Genomic DNA, 27663 nt, shown 5'->3' with positions numbered 1-27663 from the left:
TAAACAATGTTACAAGACTCTTACTTTTTCAAGACAGCATCATACAAACTCCATATATTTTCCAGGATCAACTGTACAAATAAAGGTTTCTTTCCTTTGGCCTGTACAAAAGAATATACGGGCTTAAGTTCCTGAGCATTTAATAGGCATTTATATATTCCTTCTTGACATGCTTTTATTATCAATATGTTTCATTTCTACTTGAAAATATTTATTCAAAAATAAAGTAGATGAAAGTAGTTATAAGAATGCACTAAACAGTCAATAATCCATAATTAATAATAATCCACTGTTCTTTCCTCTGGGAACCACAGACTTTACAAGTGACATGACCATTCGTGGGTCATATTACCATGGCTGCCATCAAACAAATACACACAGCACCCAAGCCAAGAGCTAAAACTTCACTCTGCACGTGCAGGCTCTTTCCATGGACTTCAGTCTAAAATTACGTTAGAAGAAACATAAAGCATTCTTAAACACATTTCTAAAACTTCACAAGGGTAGGAAAATTTTGAAAACCCAAAAAACCCCATCATTTTTCTCACCAAACTATACAAAAAGTTACTAGCAAGAGCACCTTGAGGTGTATACTCTCCCATATACATGAGGTGGGATATATTAATAAATTCATACCTCCTTTCTGAAGAACTACTGGCAACAGTATTAAGAAATGAAAAGTCATTGACTTAGAATGCTCAGTTTAAAAAAACTCACCATGAAGACATAAAACTTATGTCCAAAGATGTCTATCATAACTCTACTTACAATATCAAAGCATTTGAAAAAAAAACTATTTCCAATCTTAAGAGAATGATTACATAAATGATAGTGCTCTCACAAAATAAAATAACAGGGGGTTTACTGAATTATTTCATATAATCATCATAACTATCCTATCAAATAAGTGATATTATCTCAATTTTACAGATGAAATAACTGAGATAAAAGTCATAAAGCCAATAAGTGGTGGAGCCAAAATTCAAACACAGAGTCAACTCTCAAGGCATGCTCTTTCCCACTTAGCTATATTTACTGCCTTTAAAATATACTGTTTATAAAAAAGCTTTTAATGGCAAGGGATGATGTTCATGATACAACAAAAGCAAAAAGGCAGCTACACTGTATAAACAGCATAATCTCAACTGAGGGATGTATATATCCATGTAAAGAGAATGAAAAAAATTGCAATCTTCTACTAGCAGTGCTGGCTTCGATTTTTTTGTTTGCTGTGAGTACTTTCTAAAAAGCAATGTATATGATTTTCAATGAGAATAAATTTATGAAATCCTGGTTTTTACATTAAAAAATAAAGCTCCAAGGGAGCGCGCCCAAGATGGCTGAATAGCAACAGCTCCAATCTCCAGCTCCCAGCGTGAGTGACACAGAAGACGGGTGATTTCTGCATTTTCAACTGAGGCACCGGGTTCATCTCACTGGGGAGTGATGGACAATCGGTGCTGGTCAGCTAGTGCAGCCCAACCAGGAGAGCTGAAGCAGGGCGAGGCATCCCCTCACCTGGGCAGTGCAAGGGGGAAGGGAATCCCTTTTCCTAGCCAAGGGAAACTGAGACACACGACGCCTGGAAAATTGGGTAACTCCCACCCTAATACTGCGCTTGACCAAGGGTCTTAGCAAACGGCACATGAAGAGTTTATACTCCACACCTGGCCAGGAGGGTCCCACACTCACAGAGCCTCCCTCATTGCTAGCACAGCAGTCTGAGATCTAACAGCAAGGTGGCTGCGAGGCTGGGGGAGGGGCGCCCGCCATTGCTGAGGCTTAAGTGGGTAAACAAAGCCACCGGGAAGCTCGAATTGGGTGGAGCCCACCTCAGCTCAAAGAGGCTGGCCTGCCTCTGGAGACTCCTCCTCTGGGGACAGGGCATAGCTAAACAAAAATCAGCAGAAACTTCTGCAGAGGTAAATGCCCCTCTCTGATAGCTTTGAAGAGAGCAGTGGATCTGCCAGCACGGAGGCTGAGATCTGAGAGATGACAGACTGTCTGCTCAAGTGGGTCCCTGACCCCTGAGTAGCCTAACTGAGAGACATCCCCCACTAGGTGCAGATCCACACCTCACACCTCACACGGTGGGGTACACCCCTGAGACGAAGTTTCCAGAGCAAGAATCAGACAGCAACACTCACTGTGCAGCAATATTCTATCTTCTTCAACCTCCACTGCTGATACCCAGGCAAACAGGGTCTAGAGTGAACCTCAAGACGTACAGCTGAGGGTCCTGACTGTTAGAAGGAAAACTAACAAACAGAAAGGACATCCACACCAAAACCCCATCAGTACATCACCATCATCAAAGACCAAAGGCAGATAAAACCACAAAGATGGGGAAAAAGCAGTGCAGAAAAGCTGGAAATTCAAAAAATCAGAGCGCATCTCCCCCTCGAAAGGAATGCAGCTCATTGCCAGCAACGGAACAAAGCTGGACGGAGAATGACTTTGACGAGTTGAGAGAAGAAGGCCTCAGTTGATCAAAATTCTCAGAGCTAAAGGAGGAACTATGTAACCAGTGCAAAGAAACTAAAAGCCTTGAAAAAAGAATGGATGAATAATCAAGGCAGAGAAGACCTTAAAAGAACTGATAGAGATGAGCACCATAACATGAGAAATACGTGACAAATGCACAAGTTTCAGTAACAGACTCGATCAACTGGAAGAAAGAGTATCAGCGATTGAAGATCAAATGAATGAAATGAAGGGAGAAGAGAAATGTGGAGGAAAAAGAGTAAAAAGAGAAAAAAAGTAAAAAGAGTAAAAAAAGAAATGAACAAAGCCTCCAAGAAGTATGGGATTATGTGAAAAGACCAAATCTACGTCTGATTGGCGTGCTTAAAAGTGACGGGGAAAATGGAACCAAGTTGGAAAACACTCTGCAGGATATCATCCAGGAGAACTTCCCCAACCTAGTAAGGCAGGCCAACACCAAATTCAGGAAATACAGAGAATGCCACAAAGACACTCCTCAAGAAGAGCAACTCCAAGACACATAATTGCCAGATTCACCAAAGTTGAAATGAAGGAAAAAATCTTAAGGGCAGCCAGAGAGAAAGGTCGGGTTACACTCAAAGGGAAGCCCATCAGACTAACAGCAGATCTCTCGGCAGAAACTCTACAAGCCAGAAGAGAGTGGGGGCCAATATTCAACATTCTTAAAGAAAAGAATTTTCAACCCAGAATTTCATATCCAGTCAAACTAAGTTTCATAAGTGAAGGAGAAATAAAATCCTTTACAGACAAGCAAATGCTTAAAGATTTTGTCACCACCAGGCCTGCCCTACAAGAGATCCTGAAGGAAGCACTAAACATGGGAAGGAACAACAGCTACCAGTCATTGCAAAAACACATCAAAATGTAAAGTCCATAGCTGCTAGGAAGAAACTGCATCAACTAGCGAGCAAAATAACTAGCTAATATCATAATGACAGGATCAAGTTCACACATAACAATATTAACCTTAAATGTAAATGGACTAAATGGTCCAATTAAAAGACACAGACTGGCAAACTGGATAAAGAGTCAACTCATTAGTTTGCTGTATTCAGGAGACCCATCTCACATGCAGAGACACACATAGGCTCAAAATAAATGGATGGAGGAAGATCTACCAAGCAAATGGAAAACAAAAAATAGCAGAGGTTGCAATCCTAGTCTCTGATAAAACAGACTTTAAACCATCAAAGATCAAAAGAGACAAAGAAGGCCATTACATAATGGTAAAGGGATCAATTCATCAGGAACAGCTAACTATCCTAAATATATATGCACCCACAACAAGAGCACCCACAATCATAAAGCAAGTCCTTAGAGACTTACAGAGAGACTTAGACTCCCATACAATAATAATGGGAGATTTCAACACCCCACTGTCAACATTAGACAGATCAACGAGACAGAAAGTTAACAAGGATATCCAGGAATTGAACTCAACTCTGCACCAAGCAGACCTAACAGACATCTACAGAACTCTCCACTCCAAATCAACAACATTCTTCTCAGCACCACATCACAATTATTCCAAAATTGACCACATAGTTGGAAGTAAAGCACTCCTCAGCAAATGTACAAGAACAGAAATTATAACAAACTGTCTCTCAGACCACAGTGCAATCAAACTAGAACTCAGGACTAAAAAACTCAATCAAAACCGCTCAACTACATGGAAACTGAACAACCTGCTCCTGAATGACTACTGGGTATATAACGAAATGAAGGCAGAAATAAAGATGTTCTTTGAAACCAATGAGAACAAAGATACAACATACCAGAATCTCTGGGACACATTCAAAGCAGTGTGTAGAGGGAAATTTATAGCACTAAATGCCCACAAGAGAAAGCAGGAATTATCTAAAATTGACACCCTAACATCACAATTAAAAGAACTAGAGAAGCAAGAGCAAACACATTCGAAAGCTAGCAGAAGGCAAGAAATAACTAAGATCAGAGCAGAACTGAAGGAGATAGAGACACAAAAAACCCTCCAAAAAATCAACGAATCCAGGAGCTGGTTTCTTGAAAAGATCAACAAAATTGATAAACCTCTTGCAAGACTAATAAAGAATAAAAGAGAGAAGAATCAAATAGATGCAATAAAAATGATAAAGGGGATATCACCACCAACCCCACAGAAATACAAACTACCATCAGAGAATGCCATAAACACCTCTACGCAAATAAACTAGAAAACCTAGCAGAAATAGATAATTTCCTGGACACTTACACTCTCCCAAGACTAAACCAGGAAGAAGCTGAATCCCTGAAGAGACCAATAGCAGGCTCTGAAATTGAGGCAATAATTAATAGCCTACCAACCAAAAAAAGTCCAGGACCAGATTGATTCACAGCTGAATTCTACCAGAGGTACAAGGAGGAGTTGATACCATTCCTTCTGAAACTATTCCAATCAATAGAAAAAGTGGGAGTCCTCCCTAACTCATTTTACGACGCCAACATCATCCTGATACCAAAGCCTGGCAGAGATACAACAAAAAAAGAGAAGTTTAGACCAATATCCCTGATGAACATCAATGCAAAAATCCTCAATACAATACTGGCAAACCGAATCCAGCAGCACATCAAAAAGCTTATCCACCATGATCAAGTGGGCTTCATCCCTGGGATGCAAGGCTGGTTCACCATACGCAAATCAGTAAACATAATCCAGCATATAAACAGAACCAAAGACAAAAACCACATGATTATCTCAATAGATGCAGAAAAGGCCTTCGACAAAATTCAACAGCTCTTCATGCTAAAAACTCTCAATAAATTCGGTATTGATGGAACGTATCTCAAAATAATATGAGCTATTTATGACAAACCCACAGCCAATATCATACGGAATGGGCAAAAACTGGAAGCATTCCCTTTGAAAACTGGCACAAGACAGGGATGCCCTCTCTCACCACTCCTAGTTTGGAAGTTCTAGCTAGGGAAATCAGGCAAGAGAAAGAAATAAAGGGTATTCCATTAGGAAAAGAAGACGTCAAATTGTCCCTGTTTGCAGATGACATGATTGTATAGTCAGAAAACCCCATTGTCTCAGCCCAAAATCTCCTTCAGCTGATAAGAAACTTCAGCAAAGTCTCAGGATACAAAATTAATGTGCAAAAATCACAAGCATTCTTATACACCAGTAACAGACAGAGAGCAAATCATGAATGAACTCCCATTCACAATAGCTTCAAAGAGAATAAAATATCTAGGAATCCAACTTACAATGTATGTAAAGGACCTCTTCAAAGACAACTACAAACCACTACTCAGTGAAATAAAAGAGGACACAAACAAATGGAAGAACATACCATGCTCATGGATAGGAAGAATCAATATCGTGAAAATGGCCATACTGCCCAAGGTAATTTATAGATTCAATGCCATCCCCATTAAGCTACCAATGACTTTCTTCACAGAATTGGAAAAAACTGCTTTAAAGTTCATGTGGAACCAAAAAAGACCCCGCATTGCCAGGACAATCCTAAGCCAAAAGAACAAAGCTGGAGGCATCATGCTACCTGACTTCAAACCAAAACAGCATGGTGCTGGCACCAAAACAGAGATATAGACCAATGGAACAGAACAGAACCCTCAGAAATAATATCACACATCTACAGCCATCTGATCTTTGACAAACCTGAGAAAAACAAGAAATGGGGAAAGGATTTCCTATTTAATAAATGGTGCTGGGAAAATTGGCTAGCCATAAGTAGAAAGCTGAAACTGGATCCTTTCCTTACTCTTTATACAAAAATTAATTCAAGATGTATTAGAGACTTAAATGTTAGACCTAAAACCATAAAAACCCTAGAAGAAAACCTAGGTAATACCATTCAGGACATAGGCATAGACAAGGACTTCATGTCTAAAACACCAAAAGCAACAGCAACAAAAGCCAAAATTGACAAATGGGATCTAATTAAACTAAAGAGCTTCTGCACAGCAAAAGAAACTACCATCAGAGTGAACAGGCAACCTACAGAATGGGAGAAAATTTTTGCAATCTACTCATCTGACAAGGGCTAATATCCAGAACCTATAAAGAACTCAAACAAATTTACAAGAAAAAAACAAACAACCCCATCAAAAAGTGGGCAAAGGATATGAACAGACATTTCTCAAAAGAAGACATTCATACAGCCAACAGACACATGAAAAAATGCTCATCATCACTGGCCATCAGAGAAATGCAAATCAAAACCACAATGAGATACCATCTCACACCAGTTAGAATGGCGATCATTAAAAAATCAGGAAACAACAGATGCTGGAGAGGATGTGGAGAAATAGGAACACTTTTACACTGTTGGTGGGACTGTAGACTAGTTCAACCATTGTGGAAAACAGTGTGGCGATTCCTCAAGGATCTAGAACAAGAAATACCATTCGACCCAGCCATCCCATTATTGGGTATATATCCAAAGGATTATAAGTCATGCTGCTATAAAGACACATGCACACGTATGTTTATTACGGCACTATTCACAATAGCAAAGACTTGGAATCAACCCAAATGTCCATCAGTGACAGACTGGATTAAGAAAATGTGGCACATACACACCATGGAATACTATGCAGCCATAAAAAAGGATGAGTTCATGTCCTTTGTAGGGACATGGATGCAGCTGGAAACCATCATTCTCAGCAAACTATCGCAAGAACAGAAAACCAAATACCACATGTTCTCACTCACAGGTGGGAATTGAACAATGAGATCACTTTGACACAGGAAGGGGAGCATCACACATGGGGTCCTATTGTGGGGAGGGGGTAGGGGGGAGGGATAGCATTAGGAGATATACCTAATGTAAATGACAAGTTAATGGGTGCAGCACACCAACATGGCACATGTATACATATGTAACAAACCTGCACGTTGTGCACATGTACCCTAGAACTTAAAGTATAATAAAAATAAATAATTAAATAAAGCTCCAAGAAAAGTATCCTTTGAGGGTATATGACAGAATTCCTACACCACCTCTATCTGCAGAAGAAGGGGTTTCAGGGAGCATCCACCTCTCCTGATCTACACTGCATGATGACCAGCATGCAGTGAGATAAGGCTTCAACTGAGACTAGGACAGTGTGAACCATACAGGGATGTCTAGAAGAGACATCTCTTCATGGTGACAGAGACAAATTAATGCACGGCACAAAATTGTGTCTTCAGGTGCCCAAGATCTAAGATTTTTGGTCTTCTAAAAAAAAAAAAAAAAAGAAAAGAAAGAAAATAAAAAGCAGTTCTTTGCTCACTACACTTAAAGGAACTAAGAACTCTATATGAACAATACCTGTATATGAGAGTTGTAAGCCTTTCCCAATTATACACAGTAAAAATGTCCCTCATGAATTCAGCTGCATAAATTAAAGCTGAATTACATTTATTAAAGATATTACACGATAGATTTTCATAGGGCAAGAACATGATCAACAGTCAAAAAGGATATACACCACATTACCTGATCACCCTTCATGATCTTTTTAGCCTTCATATTTATATAGTAATCTCCCCACGAGGTTTTCATAAGAACTTCCTTTTTGATGCCAATTTTTTGACTGTAGATTCTGGCAAAGTGCTCAATTCTGAAAGAAGACCAAATGTTCATATTATTAATAACAATTAATAGCATAGGTAACATGTGAACATTTCTGTGACAGGTACTGTTCAAACTTCTTTACACGTGTATTACTAAACTTAATCCACTCTCCTACAGAATTTCCCCATTTTACAGAAAAGGGTAATGAAGCACAGAGATATCACACAGGGAAGAAGTGAGGTGGGGATTTAAAACCAAGCGGTCTGGTTCCAAAGCCCATGTTCGGGTCTACACTAATTGGTAATACATGCTATAGCTTTGTTTCTTAATTTTACACGTGTAAAGCAAAATAAAACTACGGAAAAGAAAATGCAAGCTCCAGTTGCTTGTCATGACTATGCCAACAATGAAGCTTTATTTCAGCTACTCACTGCTATAAGTGACAGTTGCTTACAAATGAGAGAAACTCTTGAGCCACAACCTGCCAAAACAAGGTTTTTATTATCCTAGATTAATGGTAAACATACACACACTGACTTAACTCTCATCAGCCCACAGAGAAACCAGTTACCACCATGGTCTACAGTCAGAGGAGGACAGTCAACAACAACTAAGGGTGCTATATATAGCATCTACATCATCTGGATAAAGCACCCAAAAAATACCTTTTCTTTAGAGAACAATATAATTTAATCTAAGATTTGAGATGAGAATTTTCAAAGTACCAGCATCTTAAAAGATGCTGCTCAGGAAAAAAAAAAAAACAAAAAAACAAACAAAAAAAAAAAACAAGAAAAGGATATCCCCAGTTCTTTTCCACACCATACTGAAAGCCCAACCTAATGCAATCACACAAGAAAAGGAAATAGAAAGTATACTAATTAGAAAAGAAGAAATAAAACTATCTTTGTTCACAGGTGACTCTTTAATCACTCCTCCACAAATGAACACAATGTGAAAGGCTGACAACCACTGGTAGAGTTCCTATGCCTCAAAAAGAAAGCAGGCTCTGCCTTCTGCCTATCTGTGGATCGCTAAAAAGAGTCAGGCCTCCTCCTGGCTTCCTGTGGTTCTGCACACCCAGAATGGCGCACAGAGCCTTACTTCCAGATGTTAAGTCAGGATACCCTTATCTCTGCAGCTTTTCATTTATCAACACCCAGTTTTGCTAGGCAGGCTGCAACCTGCCATGCAGATTTGCAAATCCAATTCAGGACCTACAGGCAGGTCCAAGGTCTACAGGTGGAAGGAAACAATAGGAGGCAACCACTGTGGACTGACTTCCCAGGCATTCTCCAACCTAACTGTAGAAGGGAGCCCTATTCTTTAGCAGTGATGCTCCCTGGGGCCTCAATAAATACAGCTGAAGCTTTGCTCTCCACATTGGCAACTTGGGTCTCTTCTTAGATGGTTAAAACCGGAGCTAATGACTGAGTGATGAACACATGAAACCTGTGACATTTTCTTTCTTTTAAATTTGAATTACTTTTTCACCTGATATAGAACGAATTTTTGTCTATCCTTCACTGATACTTAAATTCTGACTTTAATTATTCCATTCATATGGTTCATCTTCCTAATTAACCTGTGTAGATCTCCCCCACACCAAGTGCCCGCAGAGTTCCACTTATAGTTCTATTTTTGTCTCATGCACTTTGTTGTTATAATTGATAGTTAGTCTCTTCACTAGTAAATGTGTCAATTATCTATGCGAAAATGATCCTTATGCCATAATTCATTTATCATAAATCCTATTTTATTGTTAATATTGCCAAACCTCTCTTTTCATTCATATTTGGTTGATATATCTGAGTCAAAGCTTTGGTATGTAGCTTCTGTCCATTATGCTTTATGTTTATCTCTTTTATTTATCAAACTTCTGGATTTATTTTTTTAATGAAATTTCCTTTCTAGAAAATATCTCCTTAATAGAGGATTTCATATATTTATTGGTACAATCCTTTATTGGTACAACTGTTTTGATCAGTTAGATTTCTAGTGTGGTTTCTATTCTTTCAGGATTTTTAAAAAATGTTTTGTGTTACCCAGACTATATTATACATTCATTTATCTTTTATAATGACATGCCAGATAAACATCCTGCTCTTAATTCTGACAGTGGCAAACTTAAAGATTTTTATAAACAAATACTCTGAAACCTCCATCAAAATCATAAATTATAGTAAGACATTTGCCCATTTGCTTAGGCTAGGCTCTTCTAGTCCACCACATAAAATATTCACACATGTGTACACACACGGGTACATAAATCTTTCAAAATCTTGCTTCTTATCCTTTTCATTCTTTTTTATTCCATAGTCACCACAAAATTTGCTTAACATCAACCCATTCCCCATTACTGCTAGTGTTTTTATTAATTTTTGTCATTAATCAGCTACAATTTTTAAACACTGACAATTTCTAGCACTTCTCCATTCTTGAATTCTATTTCAATTCCTTTCCTCCACAGAGTAACTGCAAACAAGAGTCTAAGAGACCTGCAGACCGATTTATATTCCAAGACTATTGATCTATTCGTTGCCTATCTTCCTGAACGACAACTCAGTCAAGTATGAAATTACTGAACCACACACCCTTTTGCCTTCCAAGCTACAAAGTGGATGACTGTTAACTATAGAATTCTAAAACACGGTTACACAAAGACAAGTAAATCTATTACAAAGAGCTTTTCATTGTCTCTTCTCTCCTGTCCCTATGCTATAAGGTTGGGGACTCATTTCTATGTATCTAAAACTAGAACTTAGATTCTTGCTGCTACCCATCCAAGTCAATGTGTTTCTGCTTTTCAGAGCACTCTCCCAGATTAACATCAATTAACAGGATAGATTTAGGCAGAAGACCTAGGTTCAGCCTCTAGTTACACTTCTTAATCCTTTCCCACTGCAGAGAGTTTATAGAACCATCTTGCAAATTCCACCTTTTGTGACACATGCAGCCGTCAACTTGGTCTATTCACTGACATTTTAGAGGAAAATGGGAAGGAAAAAGTCTCTGGTGCTTTCATTTCCACCACTGCTTTCCCATAAATTCACATATCAACTTGTTGAGAACAGACACTAGCCGATCTCTAAATCTGACCTTGTCTAATACAGGGGAACATTCATTTATTGGCTGATAGTATCCAAAAATATCAAAAGTAAGTGCTATGTAAATTACCCTTATTCTATCCATTCAACTTCCTCCCCATTCCTTTTCCTTCCACAATAAACTTCCCCCAATTTGTGTGATTTAGACTAAAATTAGCATAAAACATTGAATTACTTATGAAAATCACTGCAAGAAAGGGACAAGCCTCCCACCTTGTGGTTTACTAGCAGAATGCTCACAAATCAGGAAATCAACAGGTCTGACCCTATTACACGACTGAATGAATCACTGTGAATGAATCTGAAGAAAGTCTTGAAATCATCTTAGCCCAATATTCTTGTTTTTTCAGATAAGTAAACTGAGGCCTAGAAAGGTGATAATGACAACTCATCAACCATATATGAAAAGTGCAAATTCTCAGCAGGTTCACAATTTCTATTTTTATCATATACACATTACCTCAATTTATTTAAGCTCTAGTATGATCTTTCGGGCATCAAATGGACTAAGGTATCTATAATTTATTACAAACAGAAAATTATGATATTATATTACACTGCCCTGCCCAAGACAAAATCTGGTCAAAGGGAAATTGAAGAACAATTTCTAGTAAAAAGGAAAATACATTTTAAAAAATGAAGCCAGAGATTTGTTAGGCTACTCCCAAGCCTTGCATTCTAGTCAGCTCCTGATCCTTTCTTTCTTTCCAATTCTAAGTCATACTGATACATGTTTCATGAAGAGACTGTTTTCTCCTAGTGCATCATTTCCAGTTCTACGATCCCTGCAACTTACATGCAATATTAAGCGCACAACTAAAGTAAAGGTCATTATGGTCCCACTATTATTTATCCAAACCACAGACACTTTTCTCAAAGTAATAATTTTTACACTACATTTGGATTTTTTAATTCCACAAGTCAGAAATTGATGTAGTCAAAAAATGTGATCAATTACCTACTCCATTCTGAAATCCAATGTCACTGTCAACATGGCCTCAGCATGTACAAATTCAGAAGAGGCAATAAGAAGAAATAAGGATCCTTATACCCCATAAGGCAGACACCAGAGAAGAACCATGTCAAAAAAACACATGCTTCAGAGTCAGTCAGACTTTAATCTTAATATCAGCTCTGCCTCTTAGTAGCTGACTGATGTTGAACAAAAGATACTCAATGTTCTTGAGACCTAGATAATAAATAGTAATATCTATTTCAAAGGAGTGTTGTCAGAATTTGGTGAAATAATTTAAATAAAGTGACTAACTCAATATTTAGCATATGTACATCCTCAATAAAGCTAGACTAACTTTTGCTACTGTTGGTATAAAAGTTAATATAAATATATAAATATATTTGTTCAGCTATGTGTAAATAACTTTAGGAAGATAAACAAAAAACTGACAGGAAGTAAACTGAGCTAAGGAATAAGGTAGGATCCTTTTATGGTATACATTTGAATTTACTCAAGAATAAAAAAGTTAAAAATCAATTGTATATAAAATCTATAAAGAAATGCAAGACTGGCTCAATATTCAAAAACATCAATGTAATATACCATATTAACAATCTAAAGAAGAAAAATCATACAAATATATTAATACAGAATAGGTATGTGAGAAAACTTGACACATTCATAATAATGACTTTCAGAAAAATAAGAATATTAGGGGGCTTCCTCAACTTGATAAAGGACATCCAAAACCAGTCTGCAGCCCTAACATTATTTCTAAAGGTGAAAGACTTAATGCTTTTCTCCTAAGATCAAGAATAAGGCAAGGACGTCCACTCTCATCCCTGTCAGTCAAATAGTGCTGGAAATTCTAGCCAGTGCCATCAGCAAAAGAGAAAACAGCATGCAAATAGAAAAGGAAAAAATAAAACAATTCCTATTTGCAGACATGATTGTCTCATAGCAATTCCAAAATATCTACAAAGAATTTCAAGTGAGTTCAGCAAGGTGACAGTACACAAGATCAACATTCAAAAATTAATTGTATTTCTATATACTAGATGAATGTGTGAACACCAAAATTAAAAATATCACTTATAATCATTCAGAAAAATGAAAAATTAAGTGTAAATCTAACTCAACATGTATAGCACTTATATGCTGAAAACTATAAAATGCTCATAAAAGAATTTTTAAAAATTTTAAATAAATGGAGAGGCATAGTGTTCATGGAACAGAAAAGATTCAACATAGCAAAGATGTCAAAATTCTCCCCAAATTAACAGGTTTACCAAGCAATTTCCATCAAAATCCTAGCAAGATGTTTTTGCAGATATAGGTAAGATTACTATAAAATCTACATGGAAAGGCAAAGGCCTTGAACAGCAAAGTAATTTTGAAAAATAAAAATAATGTGGACAGAAATAATCTACCTGATTTCAAGACTTATTTTGTAGCTACACTAATCAAAATTATGTGCTACTGTTGGAAAGACAGACACATGGATTAATGGAACAGAACAAAACACTCAGAAACAGACCCACACAAGTATGCCCAACAAAAAACTGTGCATTTTGACAAAGGCACAAAAGCAATTCTATGGAGAAGAGATAACCTTTTCAACAAAGGGTTCTAGAGTAAATGGAAATCCATAGGTCCTCTCCCACCACCAAAAGAAAACCTCAACCAAAGCCTCACACTTTATACAAAAATTAACTCAAAATGAGTCATAGAGTTAAATGTAAAAAGTAAAACTAAAACTTTTAGAAAAAAATGAGAGACAATCTTTAGGACCCAGAGCTAGGCAAAGAGTTCTTCAACTTGACTCTAAAATCAAGATCCATAAAAAGAAAAAATGATAAAGGAAACTTCAGCCAAATTAAAAATTTTGCTTACCTTGCTGGCTTGGAGTGGTGGCTCACACCTGTAATCCCAGCACTTTGGGAGGCCGAGGTGGGAGGATTACCTGAGGTCAGCAGTTCGAGACCAGCCTGGCCAACATGGTGAAACCTCGTCTCTACTAAAAGAGACATAAAAATTAGCGGGGAGTGGTGGTGCAGATCTGTAGTCCCAGCTACTCAGGAGGCTGAGGCAGGAGAATTGCTTGAACCTGGGAGGTGGAGGTTGCAGTGAGCCAAGATTGCGTTACTGCACTTCTGCCTGGGCAACACGGCAAGACTCTGTCTCAAACAAAACAAAACAAAACAACAACAACAACAACAAAACTTTGCTCACTTTGAAAGACACTGTTAGAGGATATGAAGCCAAACTATAGATTGGGAGAAAATATTTGCAAAGCACATATGAGACAAAGGACTACTGTTTAGAATAGAAAAAACTCTCAAAACCCAGGAGTACAAGAAAAAACAAAAAAACAAAAAAAAAAACACAATAAAATAATGGGAAATGATGTGAAAAGACTTTTCACCCAAGAGGACCTACAGATGACAAATCAGCACATGAAAAGATGCTCAAGGTAAACCAGCTGTTAGGAAAATGCAAATTAAAACCACAATACCATATTAGTACACACCCAACAGAACTGCTAAAATGAAAATAGTGACAACACTAAACATGAAAACGTGGAGAAACTGGATCACTCAGGCATTCATTGCTGGTGAGAATATAAAATGGTACAGTCCCTCTGGAAACAGTTTGGTAGTTTCTTTAAAAACTAAACGTACAACTACCATATGATCCAGAAACTGCACTCCTAGGCATTTATCCCAGAGAAATGAAAACTTATGTTCACACAAAAACCTACACATGAATGTTTATAGCAGCTTTACTCATAATGGCCCAAAAATGAAAAAAAAAAAAAACAAAACAAAACAGATGTCGAATGGGTGAATGGTTAGACTGGGGTACATCCAAACCATGGAATACTACTAAGCAACAGAAAGGAATCAACTACAGTATTAATGCATGCAATAACTTGGATAAGTCTCTAGAGAATTATGCTAAGTAAAACAAGTCAGTCCAAAAAATTTACATATTTTTTGGTTCCATGTCTATAAAAACTGTTTTGATTCCATTTCTATAACACCCTTGAAATGACAAATTTGGAGATAAGATAAATGGTTGTCAAGGGTTAAAAAGGGTTTGAGGGTGGGAAGGAAGTAGCTGTGACAATATAAGGGCAACGTGAGGGAGCCTTGTGGAGATAGAAATGTTCTGTATATTGATGGCAAATGGCAAAGTCCTGGTTGAGGTATTGTACTACAGTTCTACAAGATGTTATCATGGATAGGAGGCAGTTACCAGGTAAAGGGCACCAGAGAACTCTCCGTATTACCTCTTACAACTGCAGGTGAATCTATAATTATCTCAAAATAAAAAGTTTCACTAAAAAAAAACCAATTACATATAAAAGCCACAAAGAGATTTAATCAGATTCGAACAGACTTACCCAAAGCCCCACCCATCTATTGCATTGGTAAACACCACATTTCCCTGTTCTGGAGAGAAGTAAAGCTAAGAATCATCTGTGTCCTCCAAGCCCGTGCTCCAGTCATATACTTGCTCTCCTTGTTCAGAATTTGGATTCACTTGGGATTCAGTCTCTCTCTCCGCTCTTTCTTCTGGGACTTTAGAAGTAAAAAGAGTTCCTGTGAGTGCATTAATCTAGGAGAGATGGTGAAACGGCAGAGTGTCATTCAGATACTTAGCATGCTCATGGCAGGAGAAACATTGTTTAACCCGTGTTAGGGCTTGAATCATCCGTCAGTTTGGGCTCATTAAGCACACATGAATGGAGGTGACATTTACAATCAGTGAATAACTTACATGTATCCATTCTTCCTAAACTCAGCATAACTAAATTCTAAGGCTTTTGGAAGGTCATTTTGTGATTATTATTAGTTTAATGTAAATGGTAATGTCATACCCTTAATTTGTTTTTCAGCACTGAGGCTTACTATCACAAAGTACTCATGATTTCCAACCCCACAATCCTAGTTTGTAACCTTAGTCCACTGCCTTGCCCATTTCTCACATCAGTTGTCTGAAATGTTCAGTACCCTCTTCGGGCCCTCTTCCCAACTCCTAATCCTCAACTACTTTCACTCCCAAATAGGCAGTAATCTTATGTCCTACCTCAGAAAGAAAATGGAACCTATTACTCATATTTCCTTCAAGTGCCCCACATTCCAATCTATAAGCTCACTTATGCCTGCAAATACCACTGACCTTTCTCCTGCCAATGCAGGGCAGGAGTTACTTTACCTGTTCCTATTTCTACAGGGAATGATAGCCATCCATCATTCTTTTTCACTGTTCTACTTTTATCGTTTCCTGCCCTTAGCAAATAAATATACTCAAGTTGCTCTCATCAATGCTTTCCACTGTCTTGAGGAAGAAATTTCAAACTCCTACGCATGGCATACAAGGTTCATCAACATCTGAATCCATAACCTTTTTCCCATCTCTTGTCACTGTTTAACATGATCTAATTAATCAGCTAAAAAACAATTTGCAGTTCCTTAAATGAAACATTGTACTGTGCTTTTTCTTGCCTTTATGACTTTGCCTGTCATATTCCTTCTCTTTTGAATGTCCTTTTCTTAACTGTCTACCTGGCAAACACCTACTTTACTTCCATCTCAAGGTTTCCATTGTACAACTTCTAACTCATTCTTCCCTCTTGACCCACACTGGGTTGGATGGCCCTCATCTATGCTGTCATATCACACCCAGGGCTTATCTCATTGTTCTCCATGTATCTCTTTGTTTGTCTCCCCTACTATACTGTGAGCTCCTTGAAAATAGGGATTCTGACCTGTCCAACTTACATTCACAATCTCTAGTACACAATGGACATTCGATAATTCATTTATTCAACAAATATCTATGAAATATTTGCTGAATAAATAAATGAATGAATGCTTGGGTAAAATTTCCTCTAACAACAGGTAATAAAATACTATAGACAGGTAATAAAATCCTAATACTGCTTCATTTTGGAACCAAGATACAAAGTTTTAAACAAGAGAGCCTATTGTCCAAGCTTTATATGATGGGTGCTTCCAAGAGATAGAAGGGACTGAGAACATGCTTAATCTGTAGCCACTGTTGTAGAATAACACCAACATGTATGAATCTGAAGTGGAAAAGTTCACTTTTCTGCAGCAATGGCTCATACCCAGCTCAGTAACTTACTTACAACTCTTCTTCAAGGCTAAATTTTTTAAATACTAAAAATTAAAATAACTGTTCTAAAATACTCTTGAGGTGAGAATAGGCCTCTTGTGGGGTGAATTTCAGTTCCACTATCAAGCAATTTATCTTATTAATCACTAAAACTGTACAGATGTTTTCAAGCCAAGCTTGTCGCAGAACTGCCTGTGTCTAATAAAAACAGAAAGAAAAATGTAAAACTCATGATTTGAAATAATTAGAGCACATTAGAAAATCTTGATTAATAACCACTCTAGACTATTTCAGTCACACAAAGGCATTCAACAGGCATTCACAAAGTATGTATACAGCACAGTAGCAAAGAACTGCAGACAAGAAATCATCATTGCCTTTATGCAACTGACAGATTAAGAAGGACAAATAAGGCCGGGCACGGTGGTTCACACCTGTGTCTCAGCACTCTGGGAAGCTGAGGCAAGTGGATCGCTTGAGGCTGGGAGTTCAAGACTAGCCTGTCCAACACGGTGAAATCTCGTCTCTACTAAAAATACAGAAATTAGCCAGGCGTGGTGGCACATGCCTGTAATCCCAGTTACTGTGGAGGTTGAGGCATAAGAATCACTTGAACCCAGGAGGTGAAGGTTGCAGTAAGCCAAGATCGCGCCACCGCACTAAAGCCTGGGTGACAGAGCAAGACTCTGTTTCAAAACAAACAAAAACAAAAACAAAGTATGTTAAATTAAAGTCATCATCTCTAAGATCCCTTCAGAACTCTGGTGATTTAACTCCATCACAGACTGGAACATTACCAAATGTGAAATATAAAACCAATGTTCTGATTGTCAGTGAAATGCCTAAAGTCAGTCAGTTCCTACTCTTTTCTCACCCTTAACCATTTAAGTATTTTCTCATCACAATCCATTACCTGTGGACAGACTCCTTCCACAGCATCTACCACAATGATGCATCCATCACAAATGCGAACAGCAGTTGATACTTCTGAGGAAAAGTCCACGTGTCCTGGAGAGTCTATCAGATTAATCACTACCTAAAATACAATGCATAAACACACATTTTCAGTTGTGCAGGTATACAATGCTCTTCCTCAGGCATTCTAGAATAAGAAAGCTAAAACCTTCTAAGAAAAAACTGAGCAAAGCTAAAGGAGTCAAAAACTCAGGCAAGAGCTACCATTCCAACTTTTCTCACTGATGGGACTACTGATTCCAAATAGCATCTATATAAAATGTTAAAGGACTTTACTATTCTAATAGCTAACACTTAAGAGCTTAGAGGGAGCCAGCCACTGCGATACTCACTTTTAATGTGCTAATCACATTATTGAATCCTTACAATATCCCTGTGAGATATATATTACTATTCTCCTTTCACAGTTGAGGACATGGAAACTGAAAGAAATCAACGCCCAAGATCCTGACAGTAAAAGCTGTTCAAAGGGCCAACAAAGTAGTTGGCCAAGTTCTTCCCTACAATTTATCAAAGAGCAGTGTATCAAGATTTAGATTTAGACTCAATTCTACAAAAGATGTAGACTCAATTCTACCACAACTTAAGGAGCAGTTACTACATGCCAAGCAGTGTGCTATGTGCTCTCCCATTAATATCTCCTTCAATAGTCTCAACAGACAAATGTATTAAACTTACAGTAGGGTGATGACACATCCTAAGTTGTCTGGTTTTAGCACTGAAACTCCCACATCCCATCAAAGCCCTTAGTCCCAGGCAAACAAGAAAAAAAAAAATCATCCTAGGTTTAGAGAGTTACCATTAAACATAACTTAGTATACCATGCAGAAAATTAGTAATACTATAGAATTCTATACTCATTCCCCATTATTGATAAATTTGATATAATTCTCTTTTAAAGACAGAATAACTATTAGAATGCTCAAACACATACTTCACTTTTGCTCCTCCCCTTAACTCAGTGTTTATCAACTTGAATGTGCTCAAGAATGACTACAAGGTTGAGTATCCTTTATCTGACATCCAAAATGCTCCAATGAGCATTTCCTTTTTGTGCCATGTTGGTATTTGAAGAGTTTGAATTGTGGAGTATTTCAGATTTTGGATTTTCAGATCCCTGTAGTAGTTACAACTATTAGCCCAATTTTATACAGCAGGTAACTAAGGCACAGAAAAGTTAAGTATTTTTCTCAAGGACATCCAGCTAGAATCCAACTCTGAGGTTAACTGACTAAGATCACACAATTCAAAATGATAGAGTAGAAGTTCAAATCCATTTAACTCCAAAGACCATACCTCTAACCACTGCACTCAGAAGGCAGTAACTTTTACCACACATGCCAAGATTCCACTGCTAATGAATTCCTAAAACACTGGGTGAAGCATTCCCAAGTGTACTGGGGCTCAGTGGGAAAGACTGCCATCAGTTAGCAACAGACTGTCTTCTTCAGAATCACTCCTCCCGGCTGCCTCCTGGTCTTTTCATGCAAACTGCTTTATGAGGAACCATTGCTCTGCTGAAACCACCAGAGAAGGCTCCAACCAGAGAAGACCACGGAGATCTCCAATGAAAATCCAAGAAGTCAAATAATCAGAGCCCTGGAGCAAGGGTCCACTGGACCTCAATCGAGCCTTTCACTGTCAGATCTCACACCAGTTTTCCTAGCCAACATTTTCAATAAGTACCATGGTCTCAACCAAGTACACCAGAAAAAAAGGAGCATGTCTAGTAGTGGTCTAGGGTCCTAGCATATAAAATTAAAGTTGTGAGATTCTTAGAATTACTCAGCATCTTCTCAGCCTAAGACTTTATTTCATAGAAAAACATGCTAATGCCCTCAAAAGGTAAGAGACTGACCCAAGGTCCCAAAAGAAGCAAGCCAGAAATACACCCCGGGCTATTGAATGATCTTAGTCACTTCTCGGGTCTTAGGTGCCTTCATACTTTGCAACTGGGGAAACCACACTAGCCTGTTCATTCGGCTGAACTCCAGACTTGAGAGTGGGAGAACTTCAAGCACTTTCCCACCCGTTGTGGTACGACCTGGACCTGATACACAAGTTTCAGAGACTAGGTCTCCAGTCAAGTCCTTTACAGAGTCTAAAAATGCACTCGTACAGAAATTTCAGGCTTCCTATACAACAGTACTTTTATTGGAGTGCTTTTATTGGAGTTAGACCTTTTAGGGAATACTCAGAAAAATGAATACCTATCTACCTATCTATGCTCCTCTAATTATGCATCCATTTCCAGATTCTTTGAAATTCATTCAGGAAGGGCAAGTTCAGATCTAGAGAGGAACTGAAAGCTAGAGATACACCAAGTGTTTCTGTCTGAAAATCTACATCCTAAAAATAAGTGTCTGGTCAAATAATACAGCTGAGAAATACAGCCGGCCTTGGAGCTCACATCACACATACATATTAAAGGTTCAGAGAAGCCCTGTGACAGAAGTCTGTCCAACTCTATTTAACCTGGAGTTTCTCAAATGTATTTAATGGTGAGAAAGAGCAAATGCCATGGTCAGTTACACAGCTGACAGAGGCTTGGCTCAGCTCTGAGTCAGGCCTCCCAATTCCTGTTTCAATGCCTTTTTCATCTTAACCCTTTCCAAACAACTTTAACCTAAATTTTCAAAGGTTGGAGAAAGAAGTCCCATATCCATTAGAGAAAAAAAGTCCACAAGCACAGCTCTTCTGCTGTGACTTCAGCCACATTATGTATCTTTAAAAAATGCCACTTACCACTTTTGTGTGTGTGTGATCAAATTTAAAAACAATATAAAAACAGTTACAGGGTTTATCATGCTAGATATTATTATTGCTAGTGGAAATTATTTTAAAAGTAGAGAATGCATAACACTTTTCAGGAGACAAAATTTTTTACATGCTAAATGATCTTTCCAATTTGTAACAAAGTCCTGAAGCTATGTGTTGAATTAATTCCTGTAATAGCATTCAGGGACAGAAACTTCTGCTGCTTTACTTCCCAGGCATTCCAAACTAAACCGCTTCATTTCAAGGCACAGATATAATCAGTCAAGCAACAATCCAATCTTTTCATGTTCCAGGGGGCTGAAACAAAAGTTGGAAGACCTGAAGTTAATTATGGGAGATATCTTCCAGACAATTTCTGCTGCTAATAGGGAGTTACGGGAAAAGAATTCCTCCCTTGCCCATGGTTTTAAAGTGCCATGGATAATCATCTCACAGAAGGTGCACATTTGTCACTAGTACCTGCCAAAACACCTCTGTATTCAGTAAAATTTCATGTAAGTAGTGTTCAACTTCCAAAACATTGGAAATGTTCACTAGCAAATACATAGAAAGCTGATGAGAGAAAACTTTCCGTAAAATAAAGAAGAAAAACTGAAGGTATGGACGAAGATCTGAACCTCCTGAAAGTGTCTGTTGTTTCAGTGTATTGGTAGAATATTTTGCCTGACAACAAAAATAACAGAAATACAGGCAGAACCTGAGTTACCTGAAGATATGTTCCTAAATTCCTTATGTATGAACTTATAACAATTATATACATAAATTGTACCCCAACTATAAAGTAACCACAAGTCTCCCTCCACAGGAAATACCACTTTTTATTGGTTTAATTTTTTTTTTTTTGAGACAGGGTCTCACTGTAACATTCAGGCTGGATGCAGTGGCACAATCATAGCTCACTCCAGCCTCAAACTCCTGGGCTCAAGCAATCCTCCTGCCTCAGCCTCCAGAGTAGCAGGGACTGCAGGCACACAAGGGTAATTTTTATTTTTATTTTTTTGTAGAGATGGGGTCTCACTGTGTTGCTGTGGCAGTTCTCAAACTCCTGTCCTTAAGTGATCCTTCTGCCTCCGTCTCTCAAAGTGCTGGGATTACAGATGTGAGCCACTGAACCTGGTTTCCTTTTCTATCTTAAATCACTACTATGTTTTTATATTTTAAATTAATGTATAATATTATAAGTTATAAATCAACTAATATGGCTTATTTGACAGAATTGTAAAGCACAATTGTAAAGCTGACACAGGTAACAGGGTAACTATCTTTATGAGAAGCTTGCCACAAGGAGAGGTGAAGGGTGGTTGACTCTGATAGTATGTGTCAAAACTGAGATGGGGTCAGGCACAGTGGCTCACACCTATAATCCCAGTGCGTCGGGAGGCCAAAACAAGAGGATCACTTGAGCCAAGACCAGCCTGGACAACAGAGCGAGACCATCATCTCTACAAAATATTTTAAAAATTAGCCAGGCATGGTGGCACATGCCTGTAGTCCTAGCTACTTGGGAGGCTGAGGCAAGAGGACTGCTTGTGTCTAGAAGCTCTGGGCTGCAGTCAGCTATGATCACCACTGCACTCCAGCCTGGGTGATAGAACGAGACTCTTGTCTAAAAAAAAAAAAAAAAAGTGACATGAGTTAGGAAAAAGAGAGGAAAAAACGATCTAGAAACAACTATCAATAGCAAATTGATTAAGTTTTCTTTTGCTGCACAAACCCAACCTGAAGGCCTCTCCAGACCTTCCTCCAACATGAAACTAGACCACATACAGACCACTTCTGACTACATTTTACCTCACCCACTTTTGGTTTTTCTCAGTATGATGCTCGTCCACATCTGCCACCCAGTACTGTGGCCACACCCTGAACTCTGACATTACTGAGAACTTCTCCACCTTTGAAGGCCCGCTGCATAGATAGTAAATCTAATAATTACACATCCACATGGTCTTAATTCCTTTGATCATTGGCAGTTTTGCTTGGAAGGGTGTAAGAACCAGAATAAGAAACAGTAAAAAAAAAAAAAAAAAAAAAAAGGTTGATGTTTACTTATAATCTCTCTACACCTAGCATCACCCTGGAGAGTCATAGATCAAGGATCAATTTCACACTGCTAATGCACGTCATTACTATAAGGTACAGGTCTCATTATCAGAGTAATTGAGAGAGTAATTATAGTATAACTTTGACTAAGAAGGGGGAAGAGGAAATATGCAGAGGAATGTGGAGCTGAAAGAAGGATTTATGTATTTTTTAAGACAAGACAGACTTGAGCATGATTAAAAGCTGATGGTTACAAGCCAGTTCAGAGGGAGAGGTGGAAGATACTGAAGAAAAGATCATAAACAGAAGATAAGTCCAGAGCACAGGTTTTTGCCAGTGACAGGAGGCAAGCAAAAAATGCCCACCCCATTACCTTTTGAGATACAGTGGCAAGCAAGTGAGAATTCTTCTCTTTTCTGTAAAATAGAAGGTAAGAATGTCTTCTGACATTGTGGAGGAGGGGATTACAGGTAGGTTGAAAGAGACCAGAAGGTTTAAAACAGCTGTTGGGAAGAATAAGCAAGACCTAACAGGGAGACATGGAAAGTCTGCCAGCAGTCTGGAAGACCATGTGAGAACCTAGCCCAAATACAATAACAAAGATGTATAGAGAATTAGCTTCATCAAGGGTTCAAGTTTTGTTAGGAAAAATATGACAGAAGGTCAAGAACCAAAGAAACTGAAGATGCTGGCAAGACTGTCAATGAAATGACAAATCTGGGCTGTATGAGGCAGAAAGTAAATGAAGAAAAATGTTGATGGGAGTCAAAAAACCAGAGAATATTATGAAGTCAAAGAATGGGTACCTCATTAGTCAGGTGAAAGAAAGAACTGGGAGAATCAAAGATTGTAGAGAAGGAAGTATTTAAGTTTGAAATGTCGAAGATGGATAGCTCAAGGTGATGCTAAAAACCAGAAAGCAGTCATGACAACGGGTAGGTGAAGTGGAGAATCAATGTTGTTGAGAGGATAAGCTGTTGAAGAAGTCATTCTTAGGGACGGTAAAAGTCACCTTAGAAGATTCAGGTGAAAAGAAAAATTATGAGACCAGGAGCCAAATTCACTAATGAACAGGAACCATCACCAGGAGCTGACAATGATTGGAAAGGTGAATAACCGGATGGTCTGAGTCTTGAAAGAAGAAGTTTGAAAACAAGGGTAGAAGATTAACCTTTGTCATTAGATCTGGGAACAAAAAGAATGGCAATCCCATATCCTAACCCAGAGATTCATGGAACATGAACGGACGAGTAGCATTCACTTGAAAAAAGTACATGGTAGGCAATGTCATCAGAAGACAGCAAGGCAGAAGAAGGAAACGTCAATAAAAAGACATTGAGGATGTAGGGATGTTTGTTTACCTTGGAATGTTTTTAGAGTAAGTTTTGGTAAGGAAGGGAATAATGGGAGATTGAAAGAGGGTGTCAGAACCACAGAGAAACATGGGGAAGAGACTATAAGAGAGGCCAGATCATGTGGCTTACACAGTGGGCAGTGACTGAAGACCACAGCACAGGTAGTGCTGGCCACAAGACGTCCATAGTAATCGCTGATGGAAAGGAGATACTCGAGCCTCAGGAGGAATTATTTGTGGCCTGACTTCCAAGAGACTAATGGTCCAAGTGAATAGGCTGGAAATGTTGGTTCTAGGACTACTACCACATGCTAGAACTTAGTCTGCCCTTGGGAAAGTATCTTCACCTCTCTGAACTCCATTTTTGCACATATGTAAAGTAAGAGTAATACTCATCACAGAGTTGCTGTGAAGATGAAACAAAATCAGGCATATGAGACACCTAGCTCAGAAGTGAACTATCGTGTACCTAGTTTCTTAGGCCTGCATCTAAGGCCTCTGAATGAAAGAGATGACTTTCTGGTACATGCTGGCCTTGTCTGCAACTACATAGCATAAGTCAGTGTCTCCATGGCCTGGTCTTTGGAGTATAAAACCAGAGAGCCACAGAGCTGAAATCAACACATGCGTAAATCCTCCATCTGCCCACAACCACTAACCCTAACAGAGGTATTTACAAAGTGATCAACTTGCATATGGACCTCTTTGCAGAAGGCTGCTGTATCCTTGGTCTCCACATTTGGAGGACATCCTCACTGCATATGGCTGACTCTTGGTGAATCCCAAGTGTACCACTGACCCAGGCTAATAGCTAGACTATACGCCTAAGGTTACACACTAAAAGTTCATAAGCTAAAGCCCACTGCAGTGTGTTCCACAAGGTGTTTTACAATTTTTAAATAAGTTGGTAGCATTTTGATATTTGGAAGATTTTACCAAACATCCAGATGCCAACTTTTCTTGAAAAAAAAAAAAAAATTCCCACAGGATATCAATCAATCAACTGGAGCTGAGTGATGCTGACCCTTACCCCAGGAATCGGGGGAGGTATTCCATGGGTGGGCATAATTCACTCTCTAGTCCTTAAGAGCCCCACCCAAACTGCCTCACTTGTGCAGAGGTGTCAACAACATATCAGCAATAATGCTGTATTTAATAATCATATCTGACAGGTGTTAGAATAAACAAGCTATTTGAGGGTGAAATAAAGTTATATATTTACCTCACAGTGTGTGCATACACATACAACTTGCAATAAATATAAAAATTGAAAATACAAAATAACTGGTGGTGAACTGAGAGAGATTTCTATTTCATTTTTGTGTTTTACTGTATATTCTATAACACATACTAAATTCTCTACAGTAAATATGAACTTGGACCAGGTGTGGTGGCTCACAATTGTAATCCCAAAACTTTAGGAAATGGGTAGAAGGCTTGCATCTAGGAGGTTGAGACCAGTCTGGGCAACATAGCAAGATCCTATCTCTACAAAAAAATTGAAATATATGTGTATACATATATATAAATAGAAACATATATATACACACAATATATACTATGTATGTAATATATATATACATATATGTGTGTATGTATGTATATAAACTTGTAAATTTATTTAAAATATTTTTAAAGATGATTTACATAAAAACTTCAAAAGTTCAGCAACAGCAGTATTTGCTCAGATATAAAAAATGGCTATACAGTAGAAATGACAGCAGTATTCCTTTTGATGAATTTCAAATTATTTAACCCATGTGAATCTATTTCTGTCTTCTATATCTGGAGTCTAGGCTAAAGGATTCAAAGGCATTACATCCCCTTAGGATATTTTACAGAATGTATATTGTTAGGAATACTTCCTAACAAGATAAATGTATGGTATTCTTGTGGGTGGGACACACAGAGAGGTAAGAAACAGGCAAATAACAAGATTTAATAAATATGATCCCAATATTTGTAGCAAATTTTGGTCACAAACGTAAAGATAATAGAGGCTCCATTTTCTCAAAGAAGAATTATGTTCCTGGAAAATGCTAAGATAGTGTATGACCTTGATGGTTTTCAACACCACTTCTATAATGTGCATGATTTATCTGTTTACCTTAAACTAGAATAAGACCCTATATTTCAACCCAAATAAAGATTTGAAAATACTTTTGAAAGCTTAGTAAATTAAGAGTCAGAACCAGAGAAAGAGCTTAACTTGCATTTAGTACACAAATTCTCAAATAAGAGGGCATTCAAAGTGGGTGAAAAGGAGGGGAAGGCATGGTATAAATAAAAGTCACCTGTGGAGTTTCTTCAATCATCAGGTTTCCCTCTTTTTCTCCCATCTAGGTTTCCCTTCAGACTGTCCCACCTTCATAGCAGGAAATACCCCATTCTGGAGAATCAGTACTAAGATATGGATAAAAACATATCTCATCTCTCAGGTGATCTGAGAGGATATGTCCCAGTCAACATTCCTAACTTCTATCCTCATAAGGCTCTGAATTGTTAAGTGTGCTGACTGCTCAGCCCAAATTCCCTTCTAGGAAGTCATCCCATGCTCACAAGAAACATGTTTGACACTTTTTGACTCCACTCCAATCACCACTGATTGGACTAGGAGGTGACTAACCAACCCAAGGGCAGCCAATCCACAGCTGCAACCTCTGTGATGGGTTCACATGAAAAGATAAGCAGAGCCGCATCCTGCTCTTAAGACTGTGTGTTCAGAAACACAAGAGATTGAAGCAGTAGGCAACAGAAATAAGGTGAAAACAGATAGCATAAAAGGGTAAGAAGTCAGGGCAAGGTGAATGCACAAAGATGAAGACCTGACAGTAGGCAAAAGCTATGAGACAGAGAAAAGACATACAGGATAATAGTGGAGATAAAAACAGACACCCAAATCCAAGGACAACAGTGGAGTTCCAGAGGAAGGATCCATAAACTTTTACTGATGTGGTCTCTAGAACTAACTTGGATCCAGAATCAAAATCTGGCTCCAATTTTTATGAAACATCCCTCCAATAAGACTTCTGTTTTTCAATTTTCATGAATATTATTTCTAATATCATTTCACACGTATGCTTTCAATAATCTATCCCACCCCAACCCAAGCTAGCTTCAGTTTCCAGTCTGTGCAATCAAGGAAGAATACCTGGCCGGATGCAGTGGCTCCTGACTGTAATCCCAGCACTTTGGGAGGCCAAGGCAGGCAGATCACCTGAGGTCATGACGAGACCAGCCTGGACAACATGGTGAAAC

At 38.3% G+C, this 27663-nt stretch overlaps 1 protein-coding gene across 1 annotated transcript in view; it reads right to left on the bottom strand.

Annotated features, from left to right (window-relative positions):
- The window catches only part of LOC105497490 (elongation factor-like GTPase 1), an 81746-nt gene extending 58861 nt beyond the window's left edge, over positions 1-22885 (bottom strand). The window contains 5 exon segments of the mRNA XM_071099243.1: positions 25-101; positions 7974-8097; positions 15520-15734; positions 18172-18294; positions 22808-22885. Coding sequence (XP_070955344.1) covers positions 25-101; positions 7974-8097; positions 15520-15734; positions 18172-18294; positions 22808-22885 — 617 coding nt within the window.
- Between the last annotated feature and the right edge of the window lie 4778 nt (positions 22886-27663).

This window comes from Macaca nemestrina, chromosome 7 (assembly GCF_043159975.1).
Source record: "Macaca nemestrina isolate mMacNem1 chromosome 7, mMacNem.hap1, whole genome shotgun sequence".
In the NCBI taxonomy this organism is placed as follows: Eukaryota; Metazoa; Chordata; class Mammalia; order Primates; family Cercopithecidae; genus Macaca; species Macaca nemestrina.
This window is presented reverse-complemented; position numbering and strand designations above follow the sequence as displayed.